We start from the raw sequence: 22187 nt of genomic DNA on the forward strand, positions 1-22187 counted from the left end.
TTCAAAATGCATCTTTGCTTCAAACAATGTGCATTCAAAAAGCCAAGATCTAATTACTGTCATACTATAGAATCAAATGCTGTGGTAACAAATGCTCCCTGACACATTAGCACTGGCCTACCTTAAAGTACTAAGAGTTTCATCATAGTTGATATCAGCAGGCGACAAAGCTGCTATCATAATAGTCTTGCTGTTTCCACCCAGAGCATTCTGTAGCAGCTTGGTGAGGACAGAGTCACGATAGGGCACCAACACTTTTTTCTTGCCCATGGAGAGATCAGCTAAAGCTGAGATGACGTTACCCAACGCTGACAGTGACTTGTTGATGTTTGCTCCTTCCTTGAGCCTGTCTCCTGTTGCTCCTGTACTGTCCGCTCTTTCACTTCCTGGTAAACAAATTTATTCATTTGATTTAAGAGAATTCACATTGTCATAAAAAATGTTGGAATGTATAATTTAGCTCTGTGCCAAATATAATGAAGTAATATGAAGATGGTATAAGTTGTTATTATTGTATCTCTCAGATAGTACGTGTGCTGTAATTGGCTAAATTAGCAGGCCGTATTCTACAGTACGGCCCGCTGTACAGCCCGCTAAATTTAAAATTTCAACAAAACATCATCTAGCGAGTTTTTCATGTCATTTCTGTTGCATAAACTTGTACTGAAAACTGTTTGAATCTTGCAAGCAACTATTTCAAACTTAACAGCCAAGATTTAGTTTTTGGGATTTTGGCACGGCATTCTTTGTGGCAGTTGAACCTTCTGCTTCACTTTCACTAGTTTCCTTGCCCGCGTGCCGGTTAACCTTAGAGATATAATAAATATCTTACTAACCTCGTTTTCTCGGTCCGTACTGTAACTTACTGATCCTCATTTTTTCCTGTTGATTTATGGCCCGTGCGCTTCGTGCTTAGGCCATAAATCGGTCCGTAACTTACAGTACGGACCTCGAACTCGGTTAGTAAGAGGTATATACTTTTTCTAGGGGCTGGACAATCTGCGAGCAAGTGAGTCATGCGAGCCATGCAAGTCTTGAATTTAAGTCTAAGCACCCATTTCAAATAGCACTGATAAACAGTATCTAAGTCTTAACACCCATTTTAAAATGGTTAGCTTTCAATAACTGTGTGACTTGCATGTTGACTTGCATGGCTCGCATGTTGACTTGCATGGCTTGCCATATTGGCTTGCATGGCTCGCAAATTGTCTTCATTCTTTTTTCTAGTTAGGTATGTTGCTAAGAGGGACTGTCGTGGGAATATCTTTGATATTGACACCTTTCAAAGTAAGGTATCTGCTGATCATTATCACATGACCATATCACAGGCTCAAGTTTAAAGCTCATCGAGGTCCCCCTTTTTTTTTGTTAAGTTGCCCCCTGACCAGGTACTGGCTTTTTATTTGGATAACAGGCTCAAGCCAGGCTAACTTAGGGCCTGTTCACATGGAGGTGGGAGACCCCAGGTAGGTGAGGTACCCCGCATCTATGGGATAACCAATCTGTCTATATAACTTCTCTTTTTTTCTTGATTGTGTTCACATGAGAGGTGGAGTACCTCACTGAGGCAGGTTGCCTGGTCAGCTGGGCCGGGTAACCTGCTTAGGTGGGGTGAATGCTGAAGGTGGGGTACATACATACTTAACCCATTGACGAGTAAAATTGTCTGGCGTTAGACAGAGTAAGTCTGGCCGGTTTAGGCCGGTTTGGGCATCAAAGGGTTAATTAATGACCACTCCCCACAGGGGCTTTCCAGGGCCATTGAAACACAATTAACGAAACAACGGAACGTAACAACAACAACTGTTAAGAATCCCAACCAGCCGGAGGCAAACCAGTTGGCTATTTACAAGTGCAGCAGGGAATTTGAACCAGGGACTACCTGGAACAAATTCAACGAGTGGTCAGAGCGAGTCTTGAGCCCGGGATCTCCAGATCTCAAGGCAAGTGCCCTAACCACTGGTACGCTACCTGACAGGGGTGATGTTCATTCCAGCAGTCATCTTTGGTTTGAACATTTGAAAATCTCACCCCAGTGCCCCGGGGCTTTAATATTGCATGTGAAGGCTTGCCTTTTTTTACTGCAGGAAGGCAGAGTACATGTACCTCACCTACTCGGGGTTCCCTACATCCATGTGAACAGGCCCTTATTGTAACACGGGAGCTCCGCTTTTAGGCTTGGCTTAATCTATACATTAATAAGCAAGTAAAGAGTTCCAAGGATAAAAGAAATGATCAACTGATGATGAAGTGGATGGAGATCAGCCAATGACTGCAATGTCAGATGTGACCTGGTAACCTGATCCGCAATGGTGAATAATGGCAGTGAAAAAAAATGCCAATTGGAATATTACCACTGAAGTCTGCAAGAAAATAAACAGAAGCCTTCTTATTGGGCCTACAGTAAATACAAACCTGCAAGATCAACTAAGTTTATATTACTGCTCTTCTTAGTTTCTTGCCCTGTCTGGTTTTTGCTGATCTGATCAAACACAATCGTCACCACTGTATGAGCCCTGGAGCTTGTCGCATTCATTTGAGTTGCAGCCACTGTACGATTGGCTGTTCCTTTATAAAATAAACATAATAAGAGACTAAGTACAATTAGCTACAAGTACAAGTAGTCATCTCCTCATTTACTGAGCTTCATCAAAATGTTCTTTTTTCCAGAGGTGATTACAGATTCCAAAGCGGAATTATGAAGAGAAAAGATATGTGATGAATTGTCGTCAATATGCAAATTGAATGCATACCCAATGAATGGTCCTCTACTTTAAACATGAAAACTGTTCTTTACTTTACCCTAGTCCATGACAATTGTACCATAGCCTGATTTAGCAACAAAAAGGGAAAGTAAGTTGACAAAGGGAGAGCTCCCAGAATAGTTTGGATTCTACTCTAATATGACTTAATATGGATATTTTTGCTGCGTGCACCATCGTCAACTGATATTCCCCTTCTCCTTCTAAATCGGGCTATTTTACGATTGTCAGGGACTGGGGTAAAGTAAAGAATTGTTGTCAGTTTTCATGTTTGAAGAAGAAGACCATTGGGTATGCAGTCACAGTTATGAAAACCCTCGACTGCGTCTCAGGTTTGCATAACTGTCTCGAATTCTCCCAACTCTCCCTCGTGTTTAGATGAGGCTATGGAAACACGGAAAAAGTCCTCATTGCTTAATTAGATGACAATTCGTCACATTGTACCTTTCATAATTCCGCTTCAGAATTTGTAATCACCTCGAGAAAAACACATTTTGATGAGTCTCAATAAATGAGGAGATGACTACACAAGAGAGAAAGACATGAATTTGACTTTTCCTCTCTTCACAATGTTTACGGGAATTTTGTTATTGATCCCGTCTGATTTTCATCAACCTGATCTGATCCGGTCCGATCTGATCAGGTCCGGTCCAATCTGGTCCACCCTGGCTTTTGCCAATGGCCATGTTCATCTCATTACTCTCGATCCTGAAAATAAGTCATGAGCTAGCTCCTACCCTCTTCAATTCTTCTTTCAATGTCTGGATAATCAACAACAGCTACCCTTTTCAGATTCTGGACAAAGAAGGAGCCTTCTTTTGGGTTCTGACGAACCTGTAATGTAAATAAAGTCACTACGCATTTTAATATTAAGCCACTCACACCTACAATACCAGAGGGTGCGAAACTTGCCAAAACACTCCAACATGAAATTAAATTAAATTAAATTAAGTAGTTTTTCTGGGGTTTCTTTTCCGAATAATTGATTGAATTCGACATACACATAGTTTACATCAATGTTCCCATGCGGTTTAGTGTTTATTTACATAAGCAATAAAAGAGGCAGATCCATCTGTCATCACTTTCACTAATTAGATTAGGAGATTCTGAAGTTCTGAACACGTCAGTTACTAACAGAAGATTGTGCGGTCCCTTTATCTCTCTCTCTCGATTGCATTCATGACCAAAGCAGGCAGGTTGACTAACTCAGAAGGGACTGTGAGCAGTCTACATCAAGGCTGTGCTCTAAGGAAAATTTCGGGGAGCCCTTCGAGCTCCCAATCATTTCATCTGGGGTGCCTCGCTCTCCAAGTTGGTCGCCCGAATTAATTAATTATTTATTTAATTAATTATCTGAGATCAACAACGCAGCAAGATCTTCGTCCATCTCTCCCTCAAAAAAACATTGCTGCTACTGCTCTGATGATCGTAGAACTCGCTAGTGCAAGAAAAACCCGCAACCCGTCAAATTTTTCACGCCATACTTGAGAAAGACGAGAAAAGTGGCAATGCCACCGATGTTTTTTTAGGTTTAAAAGTGAAAAAGTAAAGATTGTCGCAGGTTTATGTAAAAAAGTTTGGGTCTAATAGAGGTAAACCTTTTTACTGGTTAGTTGGGTTGAAAATAAATTTTCTAAACGTGATTCAATGCCACTTGATTCCCGTGGAGATTTCGTGAAAACTGCCGTGAAACAATGAAACCACCGTGGCCCAAAAGCTATCATTTTTTTCTCTTAGCAAGTCATCTTGATCTGGACGAAAATCATCGCTACAGGACAGAACTAAAGTATTTTTTCCTTACATTACTAGTGAAATGTTTATTGGACTGAGCTTTTTGTTCGGTCGAAGCGCCAGTCACAGCGTTATTTGTTTAGGGCACGGAATGATTTGTCACGAACCAAAGACAACGCCGGGATTGGTCTTTTCCTAAAACAATAACACATAATATGATATCTTTCCCTTCTTTTATTTCGTTATTTCATATACAGGGGAAAAACAACCATAACCTAAATATATTTTAGTCAAGCAGGCGCAGCCACGAAATAAAGTAAAAATATTAAATTTGCATAAACTGCGAGTCTCGGGTTCGTACAGAAGTAAATTGCACCGCTTCGCCGGCCGCGCTTTACCGCTGTCAGAGCAGAAGTAACAACTCTTTTTTTAAAACTATAACCAAGAAATTCCAAACTCCACGTTCCAAATTTAATTAATGCTATTTTTTTAGGAGGAATCGAAATTCAGTCACGGGTTATGTTACATGTGAAATCATGTGGAACGGCCTTTGAAACGATTGTTTTGTACGAAGATGAAAGATTTTTTGAGAGGTTTCGTAAACTGTAACCACCGGCATATTAAAATTTTTAGCCGCCTTATCTGCAAGAAATACAATAAGCCAGAGTGCCCGGCCGGGCGACCGCATAATTTTTTTCATTCGCCCGGAACCAAATGTTAGTCGCCTCAGGCGACCGGGCGCCGTTAGAGCACAGCCTTGCTACATATTATCTCATCAACTTGGATTCTGTACATACCTGAAGCCCTCCTTTAGGATTGCTCTTTACAAGTAAATCCCGAACTTGTTCATTGTATATCTCTAACATACTAAATGAAACTTGGTGTTTCTGCAAAGAGTGAAAGACTGAAATTAGGAAACATGAGCAAGGCAAAAATGCTTCCATTACATAATTAAAAGAAAGAAACATAGTTTTTCAATAGTCACTTGGGGGTACTTGGAAAATTCTGAGTACTCCTTCCCAAGAGTCAAAACCTGCAACTTTTTAATTTCTTGTACACATGCTCTACCATTGAGCTAAGGGAGAGTCATGGTGGCTACTTCCAGGTTTACTTGACAATTTATGTCCCACTAAACTGAAAGGACTGAGATAAAATTGTCAAAACTGAATGCTATTGGGGAACTTAAGCAATGAACACAGCGACAGTGACAAGAACATCGCAAATTTTTATATTTTAGTGGGCAAAACAATAACTTTACACGCCCTGCACACTTTTGTCCATTTCTTTGCCGACATCTGCAAAACAACAATGTGAAATAGCCAAATTTGAAGTTTTATGAAGGACGTCAGCACCTGAGGCCGTTTCTCCCCTACTTTAATTAACGCTGTTCCGACCGATGTCATTTTTGAGGAACTACCACACCCTTATCATATCAAAAAGGTTGAATAGCCACAAAGTGATTACAATAACACAAATTTATCTTACTTTTGAGATGATATTCTCAATGCCGTTGCTGTCTTCATTGCTTAAGTTCTCTATTGTAATCATGAAGGAGACGGTAGATAACTTCCCGGTAACGCCAGATTATGAAATTATTTTTTCCTTGGTGACTTGGGCATAACTAAGAACCAATCCCTAATGATCCCTTGCAGATGTTCAATCACTAGATTACCAGTTCTGATTTCAAGTATCCCTGAGTCAATGAAATCCCTTCCATTCACTTATTGGGTTAAGATTTGACAATCTCCTTCATGACAATAGCAACCAATAAAATTTAATAATGAAATTTTTACATTCATTACATATAAGCACTTACTACATCTGCAGCAGCATTCCCAACTATCTTAAACAATTCATCACAAGTAATTGGAACAATGCCCCTAGTTGAAAATTAAAGAAGAAGTACATGTACATGTAGGTATGACTCAATATCCATTATCTATACAAAAAGGAGTAACTTTACTGGAAAAACATACCTTTTTTACATTTACATGAAAGTACATCCCAGAACCAAGTGACATTGTTTTCTCTCTATCAGAGATGTTAATGACATAACATCCAGCCAGATTGAAGTTGCTTTGCTACCAATAGTACTGTTTACAAAGTCCACTTAATCATGACTGTAGTCAGGAGCCGTGGAGTACATTTGAAAGTGGGGGGGGGGGGGAGTTCACTTGGTATGGATCACGAAAGTGTGAGGGGAGGGTTAGAGGTTTTTGGAGAAAACAACACCTGAGGACAAAAGTATGGGGGGGGGGGACTATGCCCTCCCAGCCCCTCCCTCCCTGCAGCCCATTGTGATTCACTGTCATTTGAATATTTGAAAGTTGTCCTCAAACATAAATAAAGAAAGGAATAGTTTCAAAAAAATTCCAACATGAAAGTACTACCAATCATGGCTGGCACCTGCATACATTGTAACATGACATTAACCATTCAATTATTAATTTCCTGCCATTTTGTTGCAATAGACTTCAACCCTGCTAAGAGTGACACTTTTAGATTTAGGGATGAATGGGTTAACAACATCTATGTCCACCTCCAAGATTAGCAATGACAGGGTTAAGGATTTAATGAGTTAAACCAGCATCACTTACTTATTGTTTCCATATCCAACCATAGAATATGACTTGCCAGCTCCCGTTTGCCCATAGGCAAACAACGAACAGTTAAAACCTGTAACAAGATGTACCTACATGTAACAGTTATTGGCCATGCTAATTGTAACATTTAAATTGCATAATATTCGTTTAGTATAAGTTTCCGTTTGCACATTGTAATAAAATTTGTATTCAAGTGAAGCTATGATCCCCATAGAGAACCCTGAAAAATTCAGGACTTCAACAGGTTTTGAACGCATGACCTCGCGATACCGGTGTGACACTCTTACCAACTGAGCTATTGGAGCCACTGACATTGGGAGCTGGTTATTTGTGGGTTCTAATGTTCCTGTGATGAACATTAGAGCCACAATGAACATGCATGTAATCCACTGCGAGGATCATAGCTTCACCTGATTTCATATCCGCAGTTCAATATAACATTTATTTCATATATGTGTATCATTTCATTCATTAAAATTTGTATTGTTGTGTACCTTTGGAAACCTTACACGTAGTTCTTTCATCAGTTGGCTATTTTAATGTAATGTACTCATTTCATCACAGGCTAGACTGGAGTATTTAATGTGATTTGATGTAATCATATAGAAGGGAAAGAATTATAAAAGACAGTGGTGAGACCAGTGATGTTGTACGGTTTAGAGACAGTGGCACTGAGTAAAAGACAGGATGCAGAGCTGGAAATAGCGAAGGTTAAAATGCTGAGGTTCTCTTTGAGTGATGGGTGTAGTGTCTGACTTCTCTTTAATGGATAAGTTCACTCTAAATATGTACACACGCTATATTCCTAGTCCACTCTTACTTTCGCTTATTAAATCTCTAGTAGGTAAATCTATAAAGCATGCCGTGCATATAAAACACTCCTCAGCTGTCATGGTGATAGGAGACCTAAACACTACAATGGGGATAGATAGGATCAGGAATAAGTGCGTAAGAGGGTCACCACAAGTAAGATGTTTTGGAGATAAAGTCAGAGAGCACAGACTGAGATGGTTTGGACATGTACAGAGGAGGGATAGTGAATATATTGGTAGAAGAATGCTGAGGCTGGAATTGCCAGGCAGGAGACCTAAAGGAAGACTAAAGAGGAGATTTATGGATGTAGTGAAAGAGGACATGAAGTTAGTTGGTGTGAGTGCATGAAGAGGATGTAGAAGATAGGGTTAGATGGAGGCAGATAATTCACTGCGGCGACCCCAAATGGGAACAGCCAAAAGGAAAAGAAGAAGAAGTATTGATAATGGTAATGGTAATAAGGGAGCACTGCACTACGTGCTAAATTCACTATTTTGAATTGAACAAGGCAAATGTCGCACCAAAATAGTAACTGTATTCAAATCAATGCGGTTTTGCTGTTTGCACGACAAATGAAACCGCATCAGTTTGAAATTACGCTTCACTTTTGCATACATGCCAACTCTCCTGGATTATCCGGGAGTCTCCCGGATACGGAACGAATCTCCCGGTCTCCCGTACGGGTCATTAAATCTCCCGGATAAAAACGACTCTGAACCTTTCACAGACGTTTCTCCATTCTAGACTCAAATTGCATCCCCAAGTTTAAAAAAGATCGATTTTTTCAAACTCATTTCATTGTTTCTTAATGCATTTCTTCATCTCTGAGTTTCAAACACACGTTAATAGAACTAAACAAAATGACTTCCTTTAGCTATCATAGCCATAAAACCGATTGTTTGATTGGATCTCCGATTCACCAATAAAAATTCTTGACATAAGTACCCTGTTTTCCCGCAAATTCACAATGGTGGCAGAATATTCTTGTATTCTGAAGGAACTGCTGGGGAATGGGTGGGTGTGTTTAGGGGGGGGGAGGAGGGGAGGGGGAGTGGGTAGGTTGATCGAGGGGCGAGGGGTGGGGAGACCGGATGGAAAAAATCTCCAGATTTCAGGGGTGCTTACCATTTAGCCAAAAAATCCGGAAATTTCGGTTTGAGGTCAAATGGAAAGGCAATTTTCCGGAAAATCTTTTCGGAAATTGTGGACAACCTCCAGAGGTAGTCCTCTTTTTCCGTTCGGAACGGAATTCGCGAAATGCCCTTACCATTTGCGAGAACCTTCCGTTTCCAGACCCTTTCTCACAAGATCGAGTAAACTATGCGGGATGGAATGCTGTGTGGTAAATGGTAAGCGCCATTCTCATCCGGTTGGTCATTAAATTCGGAAAATCGCTTACCTTTATGCAACGATCATTCCATCCGGATTATTTGGCTAAATGTTAAGCACCCCAGATCTCCATAGGTTGGCATCTCTGCTTTTGGCACCGGTTTCAAATCGACACGATTTCAATGACAGTCTCTATCGGTGTCGTGTAAACAGGCATCGAAATCAACGCGGTTACAAATAAATGAAACTGCATTCGTGTAAACGCTGCCTCAGTGAAAACATGCAAACCTCCATTCCAGAAAAACAAACTTTGACCGTAGTAAAGCGTTTGGACCATTAGACGTTCCATTTAGAAGCATCTCAACTAAACACATCCGATTTTCATACTAAGGTTTACCAAAGTAATCTCAACTACTACGTACATGTAGCTCCTTATATCCAAAAAACACACCAAATGGAATGAACATATTGTCTCTCTTTTATTAAATTAAGCTTTATAATAGTTTACCTTCAAGTGCATTCTTCAAAACGCCGCCTCCAAGATCGTCGAAAACTTTACGCTGGTCGGCGTATTTGTCTATTGCAGGTCTAAGGTAACCCGTCTCGTCTTCTTGGAAACCATCGTGTGACCTAACAACAGTTTAATGGCTCTTTGTTACTGAAACAGTGAAACGTCTTTCCCAATTGAATAAAATTACGTTTCGCATAAAAGTTAGTGCAAATACAGGGTAAAAAAGAGTGAAGTCTTATAATGAAGGCTGACTTCACGAAAGCTCCAAATTCTAAGAAATTTGTACAGATTGTCTTTAAATAATAAAGCAAATCTAAACTTACCAATAAGAGTAATCAAAAGAAAACTTCACGACGGGGTAACATAAAATAAAGATAAAAAGAATACGCAGTTAATATTACGCAATTCACGAAAGGAAGTTTCTAAAAAATTAAAACTATAAACACGAATCGAACAGGAATGATTTGATTTTAGCGAAACAATCAAACACACCACTCTTACCTCTTTAGGCGGGTTTCCTGTGAAAAAAGGTAAAACGAAGAAAGAAAACAAATCAATTAATTTACGACAGCTAACAACCATTTAGTAAATCTGTCGCGAAAAGGTTGCAAAATGTAAACATTCCTTCAGCGTGAAGACGACTCCACGTACAAAATGCATATGTGATTCTTCACCTGGGTTATCTGGGTCTGTAATTTGTGTCATAGCGCCGATCATTTCAATTACAAGCTTCGCTCCGCGATCTTTTTCTCTGCAAACAAAACTCAAAACATAAACGTTTTGGAGTTCACCAAAAAATCTGAGTCATTTAAGTCTAGTTGAGGTTTACCTCGAGTTGAACGGTCGAACCCGGACAGCCACCTTGACCCTAAAAGATGATCAAAGCACGATTACATTTGGCCAAGCGATCTCACAAAGCTAAAATCAAGTATATGAAAACTTACGATTCTGCCATGGCTGGCCTGCCAAAAATCTAGCTGACTTCCCTCGCTTTTGCTTCAATTTACCAACTTTTTATGTCTTGATGTCAAGCTGGCGGCTGATCAGCACCGAGCATGACGGGGGAGTAATGACATGATGTGTATGTAATTAGGGAGGGGTGCTTAGGATAAATTTTCACAAAAAGTGTGACCCGAGAAAGAATCGTTATGCAAAGGGTTTTGAAGAAGCAGTAAAAACGCCTGAAAAGATGATAATAACCAGCTACATTCTCCTTGAAATTGGACACAATATTATTTTGCCAGTTTGACACTTAAGAACGAACTCCACCTTTAAAAATATTTTTTGACAACACAATGTTTAAAAATCTGTTTCTTCTCAAAATAATTAAAGGATAAATTCTTCTTAGGTCAAACTTTTACACCAAATTCATTCTTGAACTCATCAAAATGTTATAAATGCAGAAAAATACTGAATTAGGCTCGGAATTTAAGGAAAACAACAACCGAATCGCGCTCTTCACTGCAAACAATGTGAAGTGATTTGTCAATTCTCGAGAAAATTTTTATTGAAAAAGACCTTTTCAAGGCTTGAAGTCCTTGAATTCACTACTGCCAAAGAAAGAAAATTTTAAACGTACCATTTACAATCATGTCATCGTTCTATGGGCCGTGAAATTCAAGTTTTAAAAAAGGGTGTCATTATGTGCATTCTTTTTGTGATAAATCAACGAAAAAAAAATCAGCTATTAACAAGATAAGTACGGTTCAAATAAATGATATGAATTTCATCAGCGCTAATTTTTTTTTCCCCGATATGAAAACCAATCATCTAAAATATCTCTGGATTTCATCATTCCTTTGTTAAAAAATCCCAGTTCGGACGTTCCCCCTCGTTTGCAATGCATTTAAAACATCTCAGTTACATGTAACATTTAAATGTTCTAATAATATATTATACGTTTTGTTGGCTTCATCAATGAAGCGACAGCGAAGCATGATGCGAAGTTTGCTTTCAAAACAAATGTCTTGGCGCTCTAGATCTAGATCTTGTTTTGACTTGTTTTTGGAGAAACGAGGGGTATGGTGTCTTTTCTTCCGTGATGATATTTTATCTGTTTATTCTTTATTTGTCCTTCTTGGGGTTGAAGATGTTACTACAGCTTTTCTTTACTGTTTTGGGACTGCCGAAACGACAAAAATCACACCGTTTTCTCTTACACTGGTGTTAGATAATGCATTTGTAATATATATAAAGAATACCGCGAGCTATAAAATAAGCTTTGTGACTATTTACGTTTCAACACCGCCTGAAAGTAAATTGGAAATAGAATACACCCAACCACCATTGTATTCCTTTATCGGCGTCCTATGAAAAACGAAGCATATAACAATACACGCTATTCAGATGTAAATTTCTATATAATATAGCCGGTCAATTATATAAAGAGCACAAGTATGACCCCCCCTGACAAATCAAGCTGCAGACATTGCTGTATCCATGACAATGGCCTTGAATTGATCCTAACAATGTGTGTAAAAATGCCTTTGTCGTTTGGAAATAATTCCTTCGTCACGGCTTTTAAAAAGGCTTTCCCGTCATACTTTCAACCAGAATTCAGAATACTCGCCAAAATATGATTTTGTTAACAGAAAACTTCCAAATGAAGTCCTCGTGTGCCAAAATTTCAAATTGAAAGAACTCCGAAAACTATGAAGATTGCAAAAGAGCTAAATTTACGTCAATTATGTTCCTCGTCAGTGATTATGAATTACACATAAATACATAAATAGTTATTATTTGCGTCAGTCATTTGAAGTTGCTAAAAAGTAGTACTTAGCAACCCCTTTATTACCGAAATTTTCTAATTAATTTCTTGAAAGCGTGGAAACTTCTAATTTCCCTTGTTTATTTTGATAAATTTGCAGGTGTGTTTTGTGTTTTCTTCATTTAATTTCATGAAACCGCACAGATCCAGAACACAAACCTCTCCATACATAGAAAGAATGGTTTCGGGTGTAGATCAAATAATTCTTGTCTTTTATTTGCATGGTTCGTAATTTTCGATTCAATTCAAATTTCAAAAATGTCGGTTTTCAGATAAAACTTCACATTGTAACTGAGAAGTGATCATCTAATTTACATTTTATTACTAGCTATCACAACGAAAGCCAGACGGAAAAATAAATATTTGCTGTTAAAATTTAAAGTGATTGCGAAAACACGGCTCTAATTCGGTCGCTTTTCAATTCAAGTAGCAGGGTGGAAATACTCTGGGTATGTAGTCAGTTTCGTTGCGCGTCCATGCAATTGTATGGCATGTTGTCACATCAATGATTTCTAACCGTTTATGTCAGTATCATGGCCGTTTTATGGCAATAGGGAATTTAAACAACGTCAACAAAAGTATAGATTTGTACCAACGTATTATAAGTACTTCACAATTTTTCCCTCTCCTTGACGCTGTGCACTGGGAGAAAAGCATCCCATGCCCTGAGCCGGATTCCTAGAAGCGAGCGGTCTTTCACCATTGTGTAGCCACATTGCCGTCAAAGTCTTTAGCGTCAAAGCGTTTATTTGTTTGGAGCAAAAAAAAAAATCTTGTACTTCAGCAAACGGAATGTTTTCGTAACGAGGTCCATCCTCAGGGCGTGTTCGATTCAGTTTTTACTGGGTTGCCAAACCCAGTCGGAATCTGCGTTTCATTTTTCTGTATTTTTTTTTTTCCGTGTCGGTAAAAGTCTTGTCTGTCGCTCCCCTGCTAAGTGGTGTTTTTGTGCATAGAATCTTCTTTGCGTATTTTGTTACGTTTGAGGGGGCTGGGGTAATGCGTAGATTTCTCTGGTGCACAGTCATTGTAACGCGCATGGCGTTTTAGTACATCTTTAAACAAAATATACCCATATGGAGCTCAAGAATGGAACTACTCGCCGACAAAAGCTCAAAGCTATATCAATGTTTAAAACAATATATATTTTAAGCAAGAGCCGATACAACGTAGATTTGATCTGATTTTAGAGTACACCACTAAAATCAAATCAAATCTACGTTGTGTGCCTACTATTGTTATTGCGCATACGTTCTGCGCATCTCGACACACTCGGATTTCCCATCGGTGATGCTTACTAAAACAGGGATATTTTTGCGCGGTTTGAAACTATCCGGAGAAAGTAGGGGGTAGCCATGCATTTTTCAGAGATAATTAAGCTTCAATTTGAGAAAGAACGCCATACATTGCTTTGTATTTTAAAGCTTTTTACAAATATTATTCATGAATTATCTTTGAAAAATGCGTGGTTACCCCCAATTTTCTTTTTGGATTTCAATAACACTTGTTAAGATCTACAGTTTCTGCATAATCACACACCGGGGCAAAAATATCTTTAATTAGTAGGCACCGTCCTTAAAATATTTAGTTTCTCAACTTGAAATAACGCCGATCAGATCAAGCCACTGATCCAACGTACACCGACAGGAAAATTGTCCACGGTTGCTTGCTTCAAAACTCTGGAATTTAAAACAATCAATGGACTCACCCCAGCGTACCTCCAGAATTCATTCGGTACCCACAGTACGCAATACAACTTAAGAAACGTAGAGGCTAAACTTGAGTTGCCTTTGCCGCGCACAAATAATGGCAAGTGTGCTTTTTGTTATAGCGGAGCACTGTTATGGAATAGTTTGCCCATCAGCTTGCGACAATCAGACTCCCTAGAATACTTTAAAAGGGAAATTGACCAACTATATAGTAGGTGCCGGTCGGGCTCCCACGCGGCAATCTTGTAAAACAGTGTACATTGTAGTTGTAATGAAACCTTTTATTGTAATATATACTGAAGATTTTACCATGTATAAATAAATAAATAAAGTAAGTAAGTAAGTCAAGACAGGCGGTGAAACATAAAGATCTGGAATCTTAAAAGCGACGAGTGGATGGATGGACAGCAATCTTTCGCCCGTCGAGCCGAAATCAAAGTGAGTTGTATTTCTAATATTTCGCCAAGGTGGTGTTATGTACAACACTGAATCCAAATGAAAATTTCTCTGGTAACTTATGGGTTCAACAAAGACAGAGAAGGAATCGAACACCTTAATTAAGTGGATCTGTGATCTCTGTTGTCTGTCTCACAGTGTTTACTCAACTAAGTTGTGTGGCAAGCGGCGGGTCTAATTTGCAGGTTGCAGCTCGCAGGTTGCAGGTCATTGTTTCACCAATACAGAAAGTATCCTAAACATTCATAAAAGCTAACCTTAGGCCTAAAAATTTTTTGTTTAGGCCATTAGGCCTACGGTTAGCTTTTAAGAATGTTTAGGATACTGTCTGTATTGGCAATGACCTGCAACCCGCGATCTGCGACCTGCGACCTGCAAACTAGACTGCTTGCCTCTTTTGTGCTTTATTATTTACGGTCAAATTTTTAACCGTGTACCGTGTTTGCTACACCCCCATTGAGACGCTCTTGAATATGCTTTGTGACACCGATTGTGTGTCTCGTTTGCACGCACGCAATTGAAATAGGAAAGCTTTTGTAACTCTAATAGCAAATATGTTGTTTGTTTCAATAATTTTTTCGCTGGAAAAGATTTTTGTGAGATTTCCATGTTTTGTGAAATTTTGTCATGCTGTGTAATTTTCGAGCTTAACAAATTTGCATACGTGTGTTGAAATATGATAAGGGAGGATTTTTGTTGTAGTGCACTTTAAGCAGAGCATAAGTCACGAAAATAAACAGGTCTGTTGGAAGGGTGCTTGAGTTTCAACAAAATGAGCCCCAAAATCGGCAAAAAATTGTGACGCTGATGAATAATAAAGTAGCTGCTATTCCCAAAACGATGGAATTACCTGGTGATAAATAACCTCGTCTTGGAGAGTAATTTTTGACTTTGCAGAAACAATGGTCAACCTCAAAAGTTGGGCGATTGTGATCTTTGTGTTGAATTCGCACATTTATTGTCAAACTTTATAACACTTGAAAGAAAAAGAAAACTAACAAAAACAAAAACCCGGTATCTTGTCATCATTTGCTTCACTGTTTCGCGAGTAAACACGCCGCGGTAACTTGATCACGGCGCCCGCTAAATTCGATGTCACTTCGATTTTGCGATTTATTTGTGCAGCCAAAAGTAAAATAACAAAATTGAACGTAGCAAAACTCTCCCAAAATGTTTGTGTTACGAAAAATAGTATTGCGTGACAAGCGTTACTGTCTCGAATCTTCGCGAGAGTTCGTAGTTTGTTTATTTTAGGTTCATGCGTAAGCGTTTCTAAATCGGTGTGTTTTGTAATCTTTCTATAATTAGATGCATTACTAATTTAGAAAGTTCTAGAAGTTTATTGTCAGAGTATATAAGTAGACGAGTCCGAACGGAGTGTTTTTCTAACTAGTTTTTCACAAGCGAAGAGAGTTGGCGTTGGCCGTGTTTAGTCAAGTGTGACAGAAGCTGTGTTTATTCAAGTTGGCGGAGGCCGTGTAAGTTTGTCGAATACGTGTTGTTCAGAGTTTTACTTCGTGGAAACTACGTTCGTTTTGGAATAAATCTTCTTGTTGTTGTTCCGACAACCCTGCGTTCAGTTTAGTTTGCAAGCTACCTTTCCTCAAAACATTCGAACTCGTAACATTGGGGGCCTGTCCGGGAGAGGAATTCATTTGTTTGCCGACTACAGAAACCAGGAAAGGATCACAACTTGGAAGGAAGTAGCGACGCTATGGAAATGGAAAAGCTTTTGCAGATGGGGAAAGAATTCGGATTGCAAGGAGAAAAGCTTCTCGAGTTTGTGAGGGAAGAGGAAGAAAAAGAAGAAAAACGCAGACAACTAGAACAGGAAAGAAGAAGGGAAGAGGAGGAAAAAGAAGAGAAACGCAGACAATTTGAAGAAGAACGAAGAAGGGAACAGGAAGAAAGAGAGGAAAAAAAGAGGCAATTACAAGAAGAAAGAGAAGAGAGACGTCGAATGCTTGAGGAGGATAAAAGAAAGGAAGAGGAAGAGAAGGAGGAAAGGCGCAGAAGAGAAGACGAAGAAAGAGAAACTAGGCGACAAGAACGCGAACTAAGAAAATTGGAGATGGAAGCCGAGCTGTTGAAACAGAAAGAGGCTATTGAAGCGGCAAAAAGAGAACACGAGTTGGAGATTGCACGTTTGGCTGTGGAGAGTGCTGACGGACGTTCTGAAGTGAGAGAGGATCGGGCTAAGGCACCTAAACTCCCGTCGTTTGTTGATGGCAAAGACGATTTGGACGCGTATTTGCAGAGGTTCGAGAGATTTGCCGAGACAGCTAAGTGGAAAAAAGATGGATGGGCATCGAAGCTCAGTGCTCTGTTGTCTGGACGGGCACTAGAAGTGTATTCACGTCTATCGGAGGACGCAGCTAAGGATTATGACAGGGTAAAGATTGCGTTAATGAAGAGATATGACCTTACCGAAGACGGCTATCGTCGAAAATTTAGAGCATCCAAACCGGAAGTCGACGAAAGTCCGGAGCAGTTTATTGTGCGACTGGACAGATACCTGTTACGTTGGCTAGAGCTTTCGAATACTGCGCGAAGCTTTGATGGTCTTAAGGACTTGATCGTGAAAGAACAATTTATTGACTCTTGCCCTAAGGATTTGGCAATTCACCTGCGAGAAAGGGCACCTGAGACCCTAGCAAAGATTGCGAAGATCGCTGACCAGTACTTGGAGGCTCATGGTAAACATTTGTTCAGCTCAGCGAGCAGAAAGCCAACAGTGCAGCCTGAGAGGGACGAAGCCAAGAACATGCAGATTAATCCACCAGCTCTGCATTGCTTTAAGTGTAACACCCGAGGTCATAAAGCTGTCAACTGCCCAACCCTAACAAGAAAGTGTTTCCTATGTGGTAAGCAGGGTCATGAAGCTAGAAACTGTCGATCAGGTGGACGCAGATCAGGAGGACAAAGTAAGGATGGTAACCCTGTGCAGCGTGGTCAAGTGAGTGCCAGTTGTTTAGTTCAGCCGCCTGAGGTTAAACCTACTGATGAAGAAGTTAAGGCCTGTATTAAAGATGATAAGCTGCTGTTAGCCTGTGGTAAGAAGATTCCATTATTGAGTAGCGCTTGTGTTGAACCGTTGACTGGAGTGAGAAGTAAAATGCCTGTCGTGAAAGGTAGAGTTGGAGAGAAGCCTGTTGATGTCCTGAGAGATACTGGTTGTAGCGGAATTGTAGTAAAGAGGGATCTTGTGTCTGAGGATCAGTTTACTGGTGAATTTAATGTTATGCTGCTCATTGACAATACGGCAAGGAAAGTTCCCATCGCAAAGATTGATGTTGATACACCTTATCTCAAGGGCCAAGTGGAAGCGCAGTGTCTTCCCGATGCTGTTTATGATTTAATTATTGGTAATGTACCAGGCGCAAGAGCCGCTGACGACCCAGACCCAAGCTGGCAAGTTCCTGTACAAGAAGCTTGTGCTGTAACCACGAGAAGTCAAGCTAAGAAAGCTGGAGAACATATTCCGTTGAAGGTACCAGATACCAAAGAAAGTCCTGTAGTTGATAGAGAAAAGCTCAAGCAAATGCAGCGTGATGACGAGAGCCTACAGAAATTTTGGGAGAAAGATGACGTAGTTGTGAGAGGCCAGGCTGAGACTTCATTTGAAGTGAAAGGTGGAGTTCTATACCGCGTCTACAAGCACCCTTATGTGAACGGAGGTAAACCCCTGAAGCAGGTTATGGTTCCTGTGCAGCTGAGAAGTCGAATAATGGAACTAGCGCACGGATCGATCATGGGAGGTCACATGGGAATAAAGAAAACGACTGATAAGATTCAAAGCGCGTTCTATTGGCCAGGCATTCAAGGGGACGTGACTCGTTATTGCAAGTCCTGCGATGTATGTCAGAAGACAGTTCACAAGGGTTCCGTACCGAAGGTTCCCCTAGAGAAGATGCCATTAATTGACAAGCCGTTTAAGAGAGTAGCAATCGACCTGGTTGGACCTATTGCTCCCCCGAGTGAGGACGGTCATAGATATATATTGACATTGGTCGACTTCGCAACTCGTTATCCTGAAGCTGTCCCGCTGAAGAACATTGATACTGAGACTGTGGCAGAAGCGTTGGTAGATATCTTTAGTCGTTTGGGAGTGCCTGAAGAGATCTTGAGCGACCTTGGTACGCAGTTCGTCTCTGAGTGTATGAAGGAAGTGACGCGACTTTTGAGCATTAAACAGCTCACCACGACTCCATATCATCCTATGTGTAATGGCCTGACGGAAAAGTTTAATGGAACAATGAAGAGCATGTTAAAGAGATTGTGCAGCGAGCAGCCAAGACAGTGGCATCGCTATATTAACCCGTTGCTGTTTGCATATCGAGAAGTTCCTCAGGAGTCTACTGGTTTTTCGCCGTTTGAGTTGCTGTATGGAAGAGCTGTCAGAGGACCGATGTTTATTCTCAAAGAGCTTTGGACGAAAGAGCTGGAGGAGCCTGAAGTAAAGAACAGCTATCAGTATGTGTTCGAGCTACGCGAGAAGCTTGAAGATACCCTCAAGCTGGCGCACACCGAGCTTCAGAAAGCCCAGAACAAAGGCAAGCATTATTACGACCGAAAGACTAAAGTCAGGAAGTTTGTACCTGGAGACAAAGTGTTAGTGCTGCTACCAACCGACCACAACAAGCTCCTAATGCAGTGGAAAGGTCCATTTGAGGTTAGTGCTGTAGTTGGTCTCAATGATTATAGAGTGAGAGTCAAAGGAAAAGAGAGAGTTTACCATGCTAATCTACTCAAGAAGTATTTTGAGCGAGAGGATCCTGTTTCCGCTGGTGCAGTTGCTGTTGAAACGAACGCTAACATTTGTAAGAACGAACATGTTGAGAGTGAAGTAGAAGAAGTTGACCCTGTGGATAGTATTGATTTTCTGGAGATTGGTGGTTATGTCGCGAAAGAGTCAGTCAATGATGTGACCATAGGAGATAACCTTTCTCATGAGCAAAGAGCAGAGTTCATGGATCTTGCAAATGAGTTTCAAAGTTTATTCACAGAAGCCCCAGGCACATCAAGTTTGGCTCAGCATCATATTAAGCTCACATCCGACCAACCAGTTAGATCAAGACCATACCCAGTACCGTATAGCTTAAGAGAATCGCTGAAGAAGGATATTACAGACATGATTAAGATGGGAGTCATAAGAGAGTCAAGTTCGCCCTATGCTTCGCCTGTTGTAGTTGTTAAGAAAAAAGACAACTCAAATCGTGTGTGCGTGGACTATCGTAAATTGAACAAGTTAACCGTGTTTGATCCGGAGCCTATGCCAACTGCTGAGCATTTGTTCCAGAAGTTGAATGGTGACAAGTATTTTACCAGAATTGATCTGAGTAAGGGCTACTGGCAAATTTCTATTCCTGAGGAGGATATACCGAAGACCGCTTTCGTGACGCCTGACGGATCGTATGAATTCCTGAAGATGCCGTTTGGTATGATCAACGCCGCAGCGACCTTAAAGAGAGCTATGAAGAAGCTATTGCGTGGACTGGACAACGTTGAATTTTATTGGGATGACATTTTAGTTCACACCCGTACGTGGGAAGAGCACATCAAGGCGCTTCGAGAGTTGTTTAGAAGATTATTAGCTGCTGGAATGACCATAAGACCGACTAAATGTCTTTTTGGAGTCAACACTGTTGATTTTCTTGGTCACCGTTTGGAGGAAGGGTTAATTGGTCTTCATGAAGACAACGTGACGAAGATTAGAGATGCTCCAAGACCAACTACTAAGAAGCAGATAAGATCGTTCATGGGTTTGGCTGGATATTACAGAGATTTTATCCCTAACTTCGCAGCATTAGCGGCCCCGCTGTCAGACCTCACGCGTAAGGGCCAACCTAACAAAGTTGAATGGGGTGAGGCACAGGAGAAAGCCTACCAGAGTATCAAGGCCCTCCTAACAAAGGAACCAGTCCTTCGACTGCCAGATTCAAGGAAAACCTACTTTCTGCAGACTGATGCTTCAGACACTGGTATTGGCGCTGTATTAATGCAGAATCATGATGGCAAGCTATTCCCCGTTTGCTACGCAAGTAAGAAATTGTCAAGTGCAGAGCGTAATTATTCAACCATCGAGAAAGAATGTTTAGCCATTGTGTGGGGATTCAAAAGGTTTCATCTTTATCTGTATGGAGTTCCCTTTGTGCTACAAACAGATCACGAGCCACTGAAGTACATGAACAGTGCGAAGTTTGCAAATGGACGCCTAATGCGTTGGGCTATGTTTCTTCAGAGTTACAACTTCAGAGTTGAGGCTATCAAGGGATCTGAGAATGTAGGAGCTGATTATCTAAGCAGAGTAGAGGAATAACTTAAGAGACACTGGATTGCCACCTCAGTTGGTACTATCTAACTAATTTTTCGTTGTTTGTAGAAATTTAGGAAATTTCTTCTCAAGAGGGGGTTATGTTACGAAAAATAGTATTGCGTGACAAGCGTTACTGTCTCGAATCTTCGCGAGAGTTCGTAGTTTGTTTATTTTAGGTTCATGCGTAAGCGTTTCTAAATCGGTGTGTTTTGTAATCTTTCTATAATTAGATGCATTACTAATTTAGAAAGTTCTAGAAGTTTATTGTCAGAGTATATAAGTAGACGAGTCCGAACGGAGTGTTTTTCTAACTAGTTTTTCACAAGCGAAGAGAGTTGGCGTTGGCCGTGTTTAGTCAAGTGTGACAGAAGCTGTGTTTATTCAAGTTGGCGGAGGCCGTGTAAGTTTGTCGAATACGTGTTGTTCAGAGTTTTACTTCGTGGAAACTACGTTCGTTTTGGAATAAATCTTCTTGTTGTTGTTCCGACAACCCTGCGTTCAGTTTAGTTTGCAAGCTACCTTTCCTCAAAACATTCGAACTCGTAACAGTTTGTCGCTGATCCTAACTTTTTATATTCGCGGTTCAAAATTAATGTTGTTTTCATGTCGTAAATTTGATTTAATGCTGATGGCAAAATATTCTATTCTCGATCGACCGTCCTGGAAACTTCCTTCTGCTCTTCCTAAAAACTAGGAATCAATATTTATTTACTTTTGCATCAATAGTTGTTTTGCATAAGGCAAGCTAACAAAATCTGTACTTTGCTTAATTAGTTCGCATTTGTTACCGTTAAAATAGAATTTTCGGTCCAATGCTTCTGTTATACGAAGGGGTGTATTTTTTAATGAAAGGGGTAGTTTCTAAAGAAACTGTAGTGCTGCGTCGGTGAGGAAGTAATATACAAAAATTTGGTTTTATCAACGGAGTTGATAACGTAAATTGGCCACCGTACAGAGATTCTGAAAGCTGACGCTTCGAGCGTTAGCCCTTTGTCAGAGCGACTTTTTTCCATTCGCTCTGACGAAGGGCTAAAGCTCGAAACGTCAGCTTTTAGGTCCTTTTAGAATCTCTGTACGGTGGCCAATTTACATTATCAACTCGGTTGATAAAACGAAAATTTTGGTATATTTTTTAGGTCACCCATCCAGATACTAACCCCGCCGGACAGGGTTGAAAGCTGGCAGATGCT

The 22187-nt window shown here is 40.3% G+C and overlaps 1 protein-coding gene across 1 annotated transcript in view; it reads right to left on the minus strand.

Annotated features, from left to right (window-relative positions):
• LOC137990546 (kinesin-like protein KIF28) overlaps nt 1-10821 on the minus strand; it is a 33618-nt gene extending 22797 nt beyond the window's left edge. Inside the window, exons 1-12 of the mRNA XM_068835703.1 lie at nt 10694-10821; nt 10579-10617; nt 10424-10500; nt 10251-10267; nt 10073-10095; nt 9747-9868; nt 7091-7169; nt 6310-6373; nt 5291-5380; nt 3500-3596; nt 2416-2568; nt 122-386 (exon numbers count right to left, since the gene is read on the minus strand). Of these exons, the coding sequence (XP_068691804.1) occupies nt 122-386; nt 2416-2568; nt 3500-3596; nt 5291-5380; nt 6310-6373; nt 7091-7169; nt 9747-9868; nt 10073-10095; nt 10251-10267; nt 10424-10500; nt 10579-10617; nt 10694-10704 (1037 nt within the window). The 5' untranslated portion in view covers nt 10705-10821. The remainder of the gene's footprint in view (nt 1-121; nt 387-2415; nt 2569-3499; nt 3597-5290; nt 5381-6309; nt 6374-7090; nt 7170-9746; nt 9869-10072; nt 10096-10250; nt 10268-10423; nt 10501-10578; nt 10618-10693) is intronic.
• Nucleotides 10822-22187: the final 11366 nt, after the last annotated feature.

This window comes from Montipora foliosa, chromosome 1, assembly GCF_036669935.1.
Source record: "Montipora foliosa isolate CH-2021 chromosome 1, ASM3666993v2, whole genome shotgun sequence".
NCBI lineage: Eukaryota > Metazoa > Cnidaria > Anthozoa > Scleractinia > Acroporidae > Montipora > Montipora foliosa.